We start from the raw sequence: 16932 nt of genomic DNA on the forward strand, positions 1-16932 counted from the left end.
AGTATTAGAACTGAATTAGGGGCACCTGCGTGGCTCAGTCATTAAGTATGCCTTCCCCTCAGGTCATGATCCCAGGGTTCTAGGAACAAGCCCCACATTGGGATCCCTGCTCGGCAGGAAGCCTGCTTCTCCCTCTTCCATTCTCCCTGCTTGTATTCCCTCTCTCTGTGTATCTCTCTCTGTCAAATAATAAATCAAATCTTTTTTTTTTTTTTTTTTTTAAAGATTTTATTTATTTATTTGACAGACAGAGATCACAAGCAGGCAGAGAGACAGGCAGAGAGAGAGAGAGGAGGAAGCAGGCTCCCTGCAGAGCAGACAGCCCGACGCGGGGCTCGATCCCAGGACCCTGGGATCATGACCTGAGCCGAAGGCAGAGGCTTTAACCCACTGAGCCACCCAGGCGCCCCTAAATCAAATCTTAAAAAAAAAAAAAAAAAGAAGAATTGAATTAAATTGTAGGACAACCAGCTAATGTTATAGAGAATTGTTTGGTGATGGCAGTGGTATAGGGAATCACCTCTCCACACACACAAGAATCCTGAGTTCAAACCTCTATTATGCACCCCTAGAAAAGAAGAAAGATCTAAAATAACTATCTACATTTCCACCTTTGGAAACTAGAAAAAGAAGAGTAAACTAAATCCAAAGTAAGCATAAGAGAAGAAATAGTAAGAATTAAGGTATAAATGAAAGCAACTGGAAAGAGCAAATCAATAGAGAAAATCAATGAAACAAAAAGCTGATTCACTGAAAAGATCAATAAAATTGATTAAGCGTCAAGCCAGCCTAAGAAAAAAAAGAGAGAGGACACGAAATACTAATATCAGAAATGAAAGAAGAGATGTAACTACAGATCCTATGGAAATTAAAAGGACAAAAAGGAATACTAGGAACAATACTATGCCCACAGATTTGATAACCTAATGAAAAGGACCAGTAACCTGAAAGACACAATCTGTCAAAGCTCACACAAAAAGAAAGACATTCTGAACAGATCTAGATCTATTAAAGAAACTGACTCAATAATTAACAATGTTCCAAAACAGAAAGCACCAGGCCCAGATGGGTTCACTAGTGAATTCTATCAAACAATTTAAATGGAAAAAAATTATACCAATTCTCTACAATATCTTTCAGAGGGTCGAAGCAGAGTAATTACTTCCTAACTCATTCTTTGAGCCCAACATCACTCTAATACCAAAACCAGACAAAAAGATTTTAAGAAGACTATGGACCAATACCTCCCACAAACTTAAATACAAAATACCTCAACATAATATAATAAATTGTATCCAAAAAAGCATAAAAAGAATTATACAACAAACCACGTGGGATTTATCCACAGTATGCAAGGCTAGTTAAAGATTCAAAAATCAATTAATATAATCTATCACATCAACAGCTAAAAAACAAAAATGATGTGCTCATATCAATAAATGCAGAAAAAGCATTTGACACAATTCAACAACCATTCATGATTAAAAAAAAAAAAAAGCTTAGTAAAAAAGGAACTTTCCCAACTTGATAAAAACTATCTATTAAAACCCTATAGCTAGGGGCACCTGGGTGCCTTAGTCAGTTAAGCACCTGCCTTCGGCTCAATTCATAATCCCAGGATCCTGGGATTGAGCCCTGCGATGAGCCCTGTGATGGGCTCAGCAGGGATCCTGCTTCTCCCTCTCCCTCCACGTTCTCCTCCCCACCCCACATGCTCCCATGCTCAAGCTCGCTCTCTCTCTCCTACTCTTCTCTAATAAATAAAATCCTAAAAACAAAAACCTACAGCTAACATCATACTTAATGATGAAAGCCACAAAGATTTCCCACTAAGATCAGACACAAGGCAATGATGTCTCCTCTCATCACTCCTTCTCCACATCATACCAGGAGTCCTTGCTATTGTGATAAAAAAAGAAAACATATACAAATTGGCAAGGAAGACATGAAACTGTCTTTGTTTTTTAGGTGGTATGATTATCTGTATAGAAAAATCCAAATAATATACAAAAGTCCTCTTGGAACTAATAAGAAATTACAGCAAGCTTGCAGGATATAGATTAATTTAAAAAGTCAATTATTTTCCTATAAACAAGTGAAATTTGAAATTAAACCTTTAGTATTATTTACTTTAGCAAACCCCCCAAAAATACTTATGTGTAAATCTAACAAAATATATACAAGATCTAAGTGATAAAAATTATAAAACTCCAGAATGATATAAAAAATGAACTAAATAAATGGACAGTCCAGTAGATGAATAGGAGGAATAAATACTGTTAAGATGTCAGTCCTTCCAAATTGATCTACAGGTTCAGTGCAATACTAGCCAAAATCCAGTAAGTTATTTTATGGATAGTCATAATGTATTCCAAAGTTTATATGAAGAGTCAAAAAATAGCCAACAAAGTACTAAAGAACAAAGTTGGAGGACTGACACTACCAACCTCAAGACTTACTATAAAGCTATGGTCAACAAAATAGTGTGGTATTGGTGAAAGAACAAAAAATAGATCAATGGATAGAACAGAAGAGAGAGCCCAGAAATAGACACCAATAAATAGTCGGCTGATCTCTGACAAATGGAACAAAGTGTCTTCAATAATGCTGCTGGAAAAACTGATCAACCACATGAAAAAGTAAAGTAAAAAAGTAAATCCAGAAAACAGACCTTCATGCTTCACAAAAATTTACTTGAAATGGACCACAACCCTAAATATGAAATGCAAAACTAAGTAACTCCTAGAAGATAACATAAGAAAAAAAACATACAAGACCTTGAGTATGGGGATGACTTTTTAGATACAACACCAAAGACACAATCCATGAAGAAATAATTGGTAAGTTGGACTTCATTAAAATTAAAATCTTCTCCAGGAAAGACACTATAAAGAGAATTAAAAGACAAACCACAGATTGGGAGAAAATATTTGCCAAAAACATATCTGATGAAGGATTATTATTCAAAATATAAAAAGAACTCTTAAAACTGAACCGTAAGAAACAAATAAGATGACTAAAAAATGAACCTCAGGCCTGAACAGACACCTCACTGAAGTAGATATACAGATGACAAATAGAGATATAAAAAGATACGTCACGTCATCATCAAAAATATGATGCATATAAAAAAGATGCATCACATCACGTCATCAGGGAAATGCAAATTAAAACATTGAGATACCAAACACAGCTTCTACAATGGCCAGATTCCAGACCACTGACAACACCAAATGCTAATGAGGTTAAAGAACCACAGGAACTCACATTCACTGCTGGTGGAATGCAGAAAATGGTATGGCTACTCTGGAAGACAGCTGAGAGGTTTCTTACAAAACTAAACATACATTTATCATATGAACCAGCAATCACGCTCCGCGATATCTACCCAAAGGATTTGAAAATTTAAATCCACCGAAAAACCTGTAAAGTGTTTGCAGCTTTAGTCATAATTGCCCAAACTTGGAAACAACCAACATGTCCTTCAATAGGTGAATGAATAAATAAACTGCTACCTACAAAGGAATGTATATATTCAGTGCTAAGAAGACATGAACACTGAATCCTGAAAAGCCATGGAGGGATCCTAACTGCATATTACTATGTGAAAGAAGACAATCTGAAAAGGTTACTTATTATATTATTTCAACTATGGCATTGTGGAAAATACAAAACAAGAGACAATAAAAAGACCAATGGTTTCCAGGTAGAGAGTATGAGCAGCAAAAGGATGAATAAGTGGAGCACAAAGAATTTTTAGGGAAGTAAAAATACTTTTTATGTTATTATATGATAGATACATGTCATTATACTTTTGTCCAAACCCACAGAACGTAAAACACCAAGAGTGAATTCTGAGATGCTACAGACTTTGAATGATTATACTGTAATAATTTAGTTTCATCCTTGATTAAAAAAAAAAGTCATTCTGGTGAATGACATTGACTAAGGGAGAGGGTATCTATTTGTGGGGAAAGGGAGTGTAGGGAAATCGCAGTACTGTCTTGATTTTATTGTAAGCCTAAAACTGCTCTAAAACAATGAAGTTTCTAAAAAAGTTAACACAAATTTTGGGGCGCCTGGATAGCTCCGTCGTTAAGTGCCTGCCTTCAGCTCAGGTCATGATCCTAGGGTCCCGGGATGAGCCCCGGGTTAGGTTTCCTGTTCCAGGGGAAGCATGCTTCTCCCTCTCCCACTCCTCCTGTGTTCCCTCTCTGTCTGTCTCTCTGTCAAATAAATTTTAAAATCTTAAAAAATTTTAAAACAAATTCTAAAATTTAAAAATAAAAAGAATATCAAAAGCAAAAGAAATTATGCAGAGAAGAAAGTTTTGGGTTTTTATTTAAGGCATGTTGATTTTGAGATACTTTCTACATGGTTTGGGTATAGGGACCTAAATAGAAGATAACTAGAAAAGAAGTTTGGAAGTTGTCAGCATAGGTCTAAGACTGTGGACCTAGAAACAAAATAAAGTGAAAACAAATATAATTACAATACTAAACTGACTAGAATCTCCTGATGATGACTTATTAATTCCTTTCTTAAAGATTCAACTCAGTGCACGTACTGGTCATCACATCCAGGGAAGAGTAAGGAAAAACCTCAACAGTGGGGACACTCTTGGTATTATACCCACTTTTCATCAGAAAATCTGGGCTTCTGAAAGTGAAGAGATCAGCATGTGACAATAGTTCTTGTAAAAGCAAATAATATTTATTTTAGCTTCAGACTCTGATTATCACAAAACCAAAATGAATGAAGAATTTTTCTTATTTCTAAAAGGAATACAAAGAGAGAAAAGTTAGAAGAAATGAATGCTATTTAATGGGAAAAATAACAAGATTGTGTAAGACTGATTAAAATATCAAAGGAGAAATTACATGGATATACAAACTAGAGGAAAATTAAGGCAACTAATTCAGTAAAGATGTGCTTATAGTTGCCAAAATTTATGCAACAAATAATTTGCAGTTACCCTTTTGACAAAGCAATTATCTTTTTGGGAGCCTTGACTTCTACAGAGCAAAAAAAGGTACTAAAATGAAATAACACTCACTAACACAGCATTAAAAACGCATTTCACTAAATTTAAAGGGAACTTTTTAAGAAAGAATCATTGTGAAGGCAATCACTCCTTATTAAAAAAAAAAAAACACACACACACTTTAAAATGGACAATAAAGCACCAGCTTATTTGAAAAGTCAATAAATCATAAGTCATAAATCTAGAATAAAACAAAACATCCATTCTTGTTGACAGCTGACAAATTTATTAAATTTCTAGATATACTAAGAGTTTTATAGAGACTCAATAGAGTATAAAGGACTTGCCTGACAAGAATAAGTTATCTGAACATTTAATTAGTTTCCTTATGTTTCAGGCAGAATTCTGTATTTTATTTTTTACTTCTTAAAAATTAATTTTCACAGTAAATTCAATATAAATTCCACTTTACTGTATTTAATCTTACCAAATAAATTATTTCTTTGCTTTTTTCCTCCTCTATTAGTAGTAATAATGTACATCAATTATACTTCTTGTATCTGTTTTACTTAAAGAATTTTTCATCAATAATTCAGTAAACTAAAAAAAGGCAAACTAGCAAATATAAGAAGTGACATACATTCTTTCTAAAAAAATATAAAGGGAATATAATTTGATAGGTGTATATTTGAAAATACTTAAATGCTTTTGGAGACAAAAATATTATATTCTACATATATTAACAACCTTTATAAGAGAGACAGTCATTATCAACAGGTACTGATTTCGCTTCTTTTGCCTACTGAAATCAATCACATTTCATTTTTTTGTCAGTTGCATTAAAACTATAAAATAAAATTATGACACTGTATGTGTAATAGGTAATTTTCCCTGAACTAACAATCAGAAAACATGGTTGAACAAAGGATTTTTAGATAACTTCAAAGTGTAAGGGAAAATCTGGTTTAGGTACTCACTGAAATACTGAAATTTCCAGGCAATTCTGTTGGTTTACACATGGCAGCAGTGCTAACCAGGACTTTACAGTGACTCACAATGAAATTTTTAATTAAAGGAATGGCTTAATTATTCAGAGGGTTACAAAATTCAAGATAATCATTGAAATAACTGATGAGCAAAATACATTTTAAGAAAAAGAAATGTTTGGGGAGCCTGAGTGGCTCAATCAGTTAAGCATCTAACTCTTCATTTTGGCTCAGGTCATGATTTCAGGGTTGTAAGATCCAAACCAGTGTCAGGCTCCACTCTGGGCTGGAGCCCGCTTGGGATTCTCTCTCTCTCCCTCACCTTCTGCCCCTTCCCACCCCATTCCTTTCCCTCACTCAGGAAAAAAAAAGGAAAAACATCTTCATTTAAGTTCACTAAACAAATTAACGCATCATTAACATCACATTACAAGAAGATTCTTAATGACAGATCACTGACATAAATTCCTTATGGATTCTCTAATTTTTTGTATCTCACGTTTCAACAAACAGTCTACCAAACAACTTGTGTCATAACTAAAAACAAAAAGAACAGTTTTCTGAGAAAAATATTTATATATTTAAAAGAATTAATTTAAACTCTCACTCAAAAAATATATGTTTATAAAAAATTTAAAAAAGAACATTAAACTATCACTCAAAATTGAATTTTAGTTTGTAAAATTTTTCAGAGTTAAAACAGCATCAGAAATAAATTTTAGTAATACAAAATTATATCACACCTATAGACTAGTATTTACTGAGGAAAGAGAGAAAATACATTCAATGTCTATTATGTACCAGACACTATGATGGATATTTCACATATACTATCTTAGATTAATTCATTTTGCAGTCAGATAAAATTGGGCATTTCTAAAAAATCATTCCACAGCTGGCAAAAGTGATTCTCAGAGTTGTCCACAATGGTTTAGAGTGAGGGCTCTGGAGTCAGGCTTTCAGGATTAGGATTCTGGTTCTAATCTTCCACTTAAGTCTTGTGCCTTGAGGAAGTAATTCAGTTTTTCTCTCCCTCATCAGTAGATAGTATTAGATGAGATAGTGTAGTTACAGAGACTGGCACATAGTAAGTACTCAGTAAATGCCATGTACTACTACTACCTACTACTACTACACACCCTTGAACAATCCCCATCACCCAAGATCAGATAGTACAGTACAGTGATTTGAGTCTTAATCTATCTGACATAAAGGAAGTCTTGCTCATTGCATCACACTGTCTCTAAAGAGAATTTTTTGATTAGTGCATTTTTAGCTATTTGATGTACGAAAGTCCATTTATACCTTGCACCAGAAAACGTATTTTTTTTTCAAAGCAGATTCTTCCCATATTACACAATAAGGAAGATTTATTTCGTATCACGTAAAGAATTTAATAACATATGTTCTGAAAAAAAGGAGGGTGGACCAAATGAAAAAGATCTGTCATTACAATGTATCTGATCATCCAAATCAAAGGAAAATGAAATTTCTAATTTACTGAGTCATTCTGAGATACAAAATACCAAAAAGATTATTTCACGATTAGAGTTGTACTTCTTGAAATAATTTATTAATTATTTGTTTATTCTTTTAGTCATTAACTATTTATTAAGTGTCTAATGAAAGGCAATTTGTTTAGTTATTGCTCTCAATAGTCACTAGACAGAGACTGATGAGTCCAATATAAAATAGTTCCTGAGGAAAGACAAAACATCCAAACAGCTTTGATCACTTGGCAGAATTACTCAAGGTGATCTTAGAGCTTAAGAATCATTATGAATAGAAGAAATCACAATGGTAACTACATATTGGCCTAATTTACTTGTCAAAAATAGGTAACATCAAAAATACTGTTTGTGATGCCACAGGCTATTTAACTCAGTTCAGTAATATTTATCTACTCATTTTGTTGGTGAATATTTTTGTGCCATGATAAAAGCTAAAACTAAATGTTAAAAGAAAAGGTGACAAAATGTGTTATTCCTGGAAATTTAAGTACTAAAGGGGATGCTATATAAAACCCAAACCAAGCTAAAGAAAAATCTTTAAACCCTTCTAGGCTTTTATTATCTTGGTATTGACTTCAGAACCAATATACACATTTACACATCCTCTATATTAAGCCACCATATCTAGAAAATGGATAGTTCAAAAACCAGTTTTCATCACTACATCTAAAATTCAAAATATGTCCTAATTAATTACTTAAGTCTCTATTGTAAATACGAACATTGATAAAAAGAAGTTCAAATATAAAGTAAGACAGCCCATATTATAACAACCAATTTCCAAGATTAATGATATATAATTTTTTAAATATAAAGCCGTGGTATTAGAGAGGCTCTTATAGATCACCTAGCCCATTGTCATGCTAACAAAACCCAACATGTACTGAGTGCTTACTATAATGATCTGCATATTTTATAACATTTAATCTAAATAATCTAATGTGCTATTTTTATTGCAATTTTGTAACAGTGGAAACAGAAGCACAAAATTGTTAACATATTCAAAGGTGCACTAATAATACAGTAAACTCAGAATTTGAACCCAAGACTATCTGACTTGAAAGTCCACACATATAACAACCATAATACATACCCTTCATGATAAAAAAAAAAAAGCCACAAAATTGTACACAGAGCCTATTTATAAAAACTCCAGGAAAAAATTATTCCTTCAATAAATTATTTTAATACTAAGCTCCCTAGGTAGAGTAAAACTCATCAAGATTTCTAAGAAAAGTAGAATAGTGCCACCAGAGAAACAATAAAGTTTCATAAAAAAGGCCTACTAAGTGGGGGGGAAACATGGTAACTAAATGCTTCACCTTAAAACACAGAAGACAGAGAAGTAACTGATTATATAGCTTAGTTCAATTTCTCCAAAAAGTAATGAAATATTAGATAATATTATTATTGCTGGCGTAAGTTTTTATGCAAACAGATTTTCAAAAAAAGAATATATCTAATTTTCTCTGGAAATTTAAAAACTTCAAATAGGTTCTCATTCATCTAGAACAATAATAAATAAAAATAAGATGATATATCCTATTTCAAGATTTCATTCATCTATATGAATTTATGATATAGTCAGAAAACAAGAAACTCTATCAACTCTGGCCTTGCAACTAAGAACCTGGGTTCTTCAAGTAGAGACAGAAGTCCCATTTAATAACTTGGTTTTAACATTTTAAAAACCAAAAGACTGTACCACTCATGTACACACTTATCTGTAACGGCCCCCTTCAAAACTTGAAATAACAAAAGACCTTATTACTGATAGACACAATTTTCCGCAAAAGAGCCAACCTCAGACATCAAGGGCTTTGACATAATTAATGCAAAAGTATTAGATAAGAATTCAAAATAGCACATAACTGAATGCAGGGTAGCTTGGAATTGGGTATGTGTTATTACAAAGAGCACAGTGATACTTTTCTTATTATATGTTTTCTGTTGGATTTAAACTAAGAACATGTATATCACTGCAAAAGTTGGAAGTTCTTTATTACAGAGAAAAATTAAGATGAATGATATAAAAAACTAAAAACAAATGAAAATGAAAATCATAATACTGTCCCCTTATATTGTCTTCTACCTCCATGATGAAATAAATACAGTTTAAATATCAAAATATAAACATTTAAATGAGTTTTGAAGACAGGCAATGAAAAATATTCATGTGCCCTGGATGAATGGACCAGATAAACTGTTAAAATATGATTTTAGCCCTAAGATTTTATAATAGATATTCATGTAGATATAAATTATTGTGATAGTTTTAGTTATAACATTTTCAAACTATATAATCTTTCTAATGTTTCTTCACAAACAACAAATTCCATGCCAGGTTAAAATGATTATAGACAATATTAATTCATAAGGAATATTTAAATTACACATGGGAGTTTGCTACAGACTACTTCATCCCCAACTTCTTTTCATAGAACTAAGTTTTTAATTACTGATGACAATGTATATTGATGATTCACTTAGATGATAAAGAGCAAAACATTTGAATTTAGACCCAGGACTGAAATTTAAAGTTTTATTTTTCCACCAGGTTGAAATCCACCCCCATCCCAGTGAAATTATTTAAGATCTTATAGCAAAATAGTATCACAGCAGGGCATGATCTCAGGGTTCCTTTTTTACCTCAAAGCTTTTTACTTCAAGACTCCAACCTTTACACTGATATAAAAGAAAGAATGACCCATCAACAGGAGCTGAATGTTGTAAATGTACAGGTCCCATTTATATTCATGTTTATACTGCACATAAAGGTGGTCTCAATACAGGGACAGTATTATTAGAAATTAAAATAGAATTTTGTTAATAGCTTATTTAGATAATAAGTAAGAAAAAATCATGTTACATTCCAATGGACTTTTAATTTATTTTCCCATCTTTGCTTTATTCCCTAGGTTTTCCAACAATTCAAAATTGGATAACCCATGAAGAACTTCAGTATATATGTGCACAATATAGGGAAGCATTCCTATATTGTTTCTGGAGTAAAAATGAATGTTTACCTATATATTTTTTTCTTGAAATTCTCCAAACATACCAATGTATGGAGTAAAAATAGTTAAAAATTCACATTTAACTTCTTATAGAAATGATTGTTATAAAATTAAATCAGCATTTGATGCATTAGGTATGTTTTTATAAAAAGCAAAGAAGCTACAGAATTGCACATGAAATAAGCCTAATTAGAAAATAACTGAATTTTTATATAAACACAGATATACCACTGGGTAGATTTAGATTCTCATATATGAATCATATATAAAAGAAAGCTAATGTCAATTAATATTATCCTAATATTATGATAACATAAGTACAAAATAATACTAATATATAATTTATAAATTATGTGACTGTTATCAAATACATTTTTTCGGAATGAATTTTACCCTAGTAATTTTATATAAGTTAAGAGGATTTCATGGATGGTCCAAACCATAAAGCATTTCTAAAGGTTAAAGCTGGGACTAGTATTTCTCCTCAATTTGTATTAAAATCATGCTACATCTGGTAAGAAGTTTTGATTTATTATCAAGGAAGTCATTCCTTTATGATTTTAAGTGTCAAGTTTTAATATTATGTAAATATATACCTGCCTTAGTCCTAAAGATACTTTTATTAGCACTTCAGGGATAAAAACCAAATATTGTAACACATTTACACAGCATTGACTACGCCACGCATAATCTAAGCGTGTAAAAATTACAAGAAATTACACATTTAAAGAAAACTTACCAGACAGTTGTTTCCACTTGACTGTCATTGAGCTGCCGATTGTCCAGTTGGGCAAAAAGTGGAAAAAGTACTTGAATCCCTCCAATTGAATGAATTGCACTATGAATTGAATGTGTTACTATAGCTTTCACATCCTATGTTCAAAAACAAAAATGTGTATTAACTTCTGAAGCATAAAGTTATCACTATTTCCTTGTTCTAAGTAACTCTGTGAAAAAATTTAAAAACATAGACATTTTAAATCCCTCAATTACAAAATTTTTGATACACATATAAAATAAAAACTTGAAATCTTTGTCAACCACTTTCAATTTGAATTTGAAGTTGAGATTTTTATATGGAAAATGTGAAGCTATAAATCAAAAATCAATTTAGAATAAGAAATATTATTAGTAGATTTAAAGATTTTCAAGTAATTTTTATTTCGGGTGTTATATTAGTACATTTTTAAAGCAAAGTATATATTTGTGTCTAGCAATTTTCTGTTCAGCTAATCAACCAATTTTATTCCAAAGGTTATGGAACAGACAAGGTAACCGAGATGACAGATTCCCTACTGAGAAGACTGACTAGTCCAGGGTAAAGTATATTGCCAAAAAATAAAATAAAATAAAATAAGAAAATAAGGGAGAAAGGAAAAATGTCATTCAAAGAACTAGAAAACAAAAAAAGAAAAAGAAAAGCAACTATAGATCTACAGATTAGCAAGATTTAATATGTAAAATACATACTGTTAATGCTTAATGAGAATATTACACTAAGCCACTATTCACCTACCTGGAGCATTAGAGCATGTGGGGAATGAACAAAAATTGATGCATTTTCCTTTGGTGATGATTCCAGGCATAGCTGAGCGTCAGTGGCCTTAGCATTATATGTAAATGCAATACTACTCGCAAGTTTCCCATCATACAGAACCTGTTTATGATGTTCTGCCAAGTGAATGTCACTCTCAGATTTAAATTTGAAGGTGCTCTGAAAAAATAAAACTAAACTAAATACTCTTTTTAAATGTAACGCAATAAAACTCTAAAGTTTTAAAGCAGAGAAACATTTAAGATAATAGACAATTTGTTTGACCCTTCCAAGTGTCAGGCATTAGTCAGTGGTATTATTTTGTTATTCTTACTTCAATTCAAGGAGTTAAATTTTACTCATCATGTTATTAAACACAACTCATCTGCATATTTTGGTTTATATTTTTAAAATAATTTTATTAGAAAAAAATATAAAGCCAGATGCTATTAAATCTGTAGTAAAAGGATTTTGATTTAATACTATTTAATATTTAAATAATAAATATTATTACTAAATATTTAAATAATATTTATTTAAACATAAATTTAATTTTCCTGCTTAACACATTCAAAAGTATTTACATGAATAAATAGCACCTGGTATAGAAATCACTTATATAGAAAAACAATTTAAGACTATGGAAAAAGTTTATAAGCAAAAATATTTATACCTCTACTATAAAAATTATATCAACATACTGAGTAACAACACTATCCACAAAAGTATCAGATAGTCATGTGAAACCCAGAAGAAAACTTCATTAAAATACGTCACTGCTTTATAAAGAAATAACAAAGATGTACTAGTTGTAATCAGAAAGGTACTGTTAGGGCGCCTGTGTGGCTCAGTCAGTTAAGCTTCTGGCTTCAGCTCAGGTCCTGAGCCCCAAGTCGTGGGATAGAGTACCACACTGGGCTCCCTGCTCATTGGGGAGTCTATTTCTCCCTCTGCCCCTCACCCTACTCTTGTGCTCTCTATCAAATAAAGAAAATCTTTAAAAAAAGAAACATACTATTGTTAGAAATGGTCAGAATTTCTCTGCAGATATAAACCTGACAAACACAAATAATATTTAACCTTTGCAAAAATCACATGATGTTATTATGATTATTTTCAACTTACAACTATGAAAACTGAATGTTAGATTAAGATCTGGAAGGGATAGTGCCACGACACAATGTCAAGTCTTCTCTCTCATCGTATTAATGGATTAATGCTGAAGTGATCTGGATTATAATCCAGACTCTATCACTGATTATCTCTGCACCTTTATTTAATAAGTGTCAAAGAAATCATATAACCAATGTGCCCCCATTTCATTACTCTAATGTTACAGTAAGTGTAAACTGAATGTTCCAAACTCGGACTCTTACAGGAGGCAAACAAATACGTGTATAAATGAAGCAGATTACATGGAGATTTCTTCAGTCTAGACAATGTATATCCTGTCTAAAAGTGCTCCTCAATGCTCAGCTCAAATCCATTTTTGTACCATGTTGTCAGTTCTTCAGTATTTTTCAAAAGAAACATGAACTCTGGACATCTTTATAAAATATCACCTAATTTGTAATTTAATGCAAATGTTCAAAAACACTGTGCAGACCAAACATGTCAGGCCAAATTTAGCCCATTTTCTACTTTTAAACTAGTATCAGAGAGCCTCCCTTCCTTGAACTAGGACACAAACCACTTACTAAGCATCTACCAATATAAGAGCAACATAATAAATGAAAATTTATATATATTTGGTTATGGCTGATACTTTTTGTCCTTTAAATGTAAGCACATTTACATATTTTGATATAAGAAATAAGCTAACAAAATTACAGTACTTTGGATTGAACCTTGCCTTCTCTTCCGAATTAAATGGAATATAGAACTTTATCTGCCACCTCAGAGTTTCAAAATTTAATCTGTTTATGTAACTCACAGATTCTTACTTCCTAATCTAGAGGTAACAGTTGGGCTTAACACATGTTCTGGTTTAAAATAAAGATTGTATTTCAGTCTCTCCTGTACTAAAGAAATAGGCAACCATAAAAAAGATTTTTTTAAAAAGTAATATCTGAATGAAATTATGAGTAAACTATATTAGATAGTAATATTGGCAACATAAAATCAATTTAATTTGCCTTCTTCACTGGTTGCTTTGGTATTAAAAAAATAAATATTTTAAAAGGCATTTAGGTAGAATTATACATACTCAAAATGTTTAATATTTATGTTTCTAATCCAGTAATTTTGAAGTAAAATTTCACAAATAAAATTTGATTATTTACTTATGTTGCAAAGCACAGATCAAAAGAAAGATTTAATTATCTTGAAGGAGTAAAACATAGCAGTTAGTTTGTAGAAATAAAAGTATTTAATTGCGGGAATTTGGGAGAAGAGTTGATATGACATTAAAACACTAGAGAAAAGGGGGCACGTGGGTGGCTCAGTGGGTTAAAGCCTCTGCCTTCAACTCGGGTCATGATCCCGGGGTCCTGGGATTGAGCCCCACATCGGGCCCTCTGCTCAGCAGGGAGCCTGCTTTCCCCCTCCCCTCTCTCTGCCTGCCTCTTAGCCTCTTTGTGATCGCTGTCAAATAAATAAATAAATAAATCTTTTAAAAAATAAATAAATAAAAATAAAGCACTAGAGAAGAAGACCAAATAAGGAAGAGGAGAGTCAAGGAGTTGGATGACCCAAGGGAAGATTCTAGTTTAATCATGTAAAGTAGTGGTGCTTCCTTATGCTGATGACATCATACTGAGAAAAGCAATGTGTAAATGATGGGAATAGCAACTGCAGGAAGAGGAACACAGACTCTAGCCAGTAAAGTGACCTTATATGAAGGAATATTTTGGATTTGACAAAAACAAAGGTAACAAAAGCAAAAATAAACCAGTGGACCAATGGACTACATCAAACTAAAAAGCTTCTGCACAGTGAAGGAAACCACCAACAAAATTAAAAAGCAAGCTATCAAATAAGAGAAAATATCTGCAAATCATATACTGATAAGGGGTTACTATCCAAAATACATAAAAAACTCATATAACTCACATCAAAAAAAATCTGATTTAAAAATGGGCAGAGGATCGAATAGTCATTTTTCAAAAAAAAAGACACATTGATGGCCGACTGGCACATGAAAAATGCTCAGGATCACTAATTAGGGAAATGCAAATCAAAACCACAACCCTAACCCTAACCTCACACCTGTTGGAATAGCTATTATTGACTACTACCAAAAAGACAAAATATATAACAAGTGTTGTCAAGGATATGGAAGAAAGAGAATCCTTTTGCACTGTTGGTGGGTATGTAAGTGCAACAACTATGGAAAACAGTATGACATATTCTCTAAAACTTTAAAAAAAAGAGGGGCACCTGGGTGGCTCAGTCTGTTCAGGGTCTGATTCTTGGTTTTGGCTCAGGTTATGGATTTGGGGTCTGGGATTGAGCCCCACCTTGTGTTCCGCACTCAAGTGGAGTCTGCTTGGGATTCTCTCCCTTTCCCTCCGCTCCTCCCCTCTCCCCCTCACACAAACACATAGAGGCATGCACGTGCATATGATTGTTCACTCTCTCTCTCTCTCAAATAAAATTTTAAAAACTTTAAAAAGTTTATAAAAAACTTAAAGATAGAACTACCTACCATATAACCTAGTAATTCCACTTCTTGATATTTAGCCAAAAAACCCCAAAAACATTAATTCAAAAAGATATATGTATCCCCATGTTCATTGCAGCATTATTTATAATAATGGATAAAGAAAATATGGTATGTGTGTATAAACACACACACACACACACACACACAAAGGGATGTTATTCAGCCATTAAAAAAAATTAAATCATGCCATTTGCAACAACATATAGACTTTAAGGGTATTATGTTAGGTGAAATAAGTCAGAGAAAAACCAATACTATAGGACCTTACATGTATGTGGAACCTCAAACAAAGAACTCATAGATACAAAGAATAATCAGAGATGGAGGTTGGGGGTAGATAAATTGGTGAGGGTAAACAAGAGTATAAACCTCTACTTTGAAGATGAGTAAGTTCTGAAGATAAAATATACAAAATGTTGATTAGATACTTTATTGTATATATGTAAATTGCTAAAAGAGTAGATTTAAAAGTTCTCAGTACACACTAAAAATTATAATTATGTGAGTTGCTATATGTGGCAATTGTCATCATTTCACAATATATACATACATCAAATCATTACACTGTATGCTTTAAAATAATACAATGTTAAGTGTCAATTATATCTCAGTATAACTTGAATAAAAGCTTTGAAATTTAAAAAAGTAAAAATGACTGTATTGTCGGTTTTATACAGTGCAAAACCATTAGGTTCAAAATCAGTTAGACTTAAGTCTGAATCCTAACTCTATCACTGACCGGATGTGCATCCATCTACAAGTTATCTACCTCTCATCTGTTACACATTTAACAGGTAAAATAGTAAGTAGAGTACTTTGAACAATAAAAGGACCTTTAAAAAAGCAACTCAAAATAGTAGCTGCTATTACTGTGTCCTTTTCTACTTGGTATTACACAAATTTTTCTAGGTTCAATATTTTTTTCATAAATGTCACTCATAAAACATTTACTATAAATTTTATATAATGGCATATTACACTTATCTTAGTGAACATTCAGATATCTGTAACATAGTTGCTAATGAGGCAAAGTCTCATTGGGTAGAACCCAAATCACCTAAACTGGAATTACTTAACAAGAATATCAGAACATATTCCAAAATACTGTGAAACTCAACCAAACTAAGTTTATCTGATTACTACAAGAGCAGAGACTTGTTATTTTCTAATACTAACATCTGAAAACTTCATCAATGCCAAGAATATAGCCATTTTCCACTGAAATTATGCAAGAAT

The 16932-nt window shown here is 32.1% G+C and overlaps 1 protein-coding gene across 7 annotated transcripts in view; it reads right to left on the minus strand.

Annotated features, from left to right (window-relative positions):
* The window catches only part of NBEA (neurobeachin), a 685682-nt gene that overhangs the window by 541798 nt on the left and 126952 nt on the right, over positions 1 to 16932 (minus strand). For 6 of the 7 annotated variants that reach the window (XM_059144025.1, XM_059144024.1, XM_059144021.1 and 3 more), the window contains exons 9-10: positions 12015 to 12212; positions 11238 to 11371 (exon numbers count right to left, since the gene is read on the minus strand). In XM_059144025.1, the coding sequence (XP_059000008.1) occupies positions 11238 to 11371; positions 12015 to 12212 (332 nt within the window). Of the gene's footprint in view, positions 1 to 11237; positions 11372 to 12014; positions 12213 to 16932 lie in introns of those variants that run through there. The other variant, XM_059144026.1, reaches the window with a different exon arrangement.

This window comes from Mustela lutreola, chromosome 13, assembly GCF_030435805.1.
Source record: "Mustela lutreola isolate mMusLut2 chromosome 13, mMusLut2.pri, whole genome shotgun sequence".
Lineage (NCBI taxonomy): Eukaryota > Metazoa > Chordata > Mammalia > Carnivora > Mustelidae > Mustela > Mustela lutreola.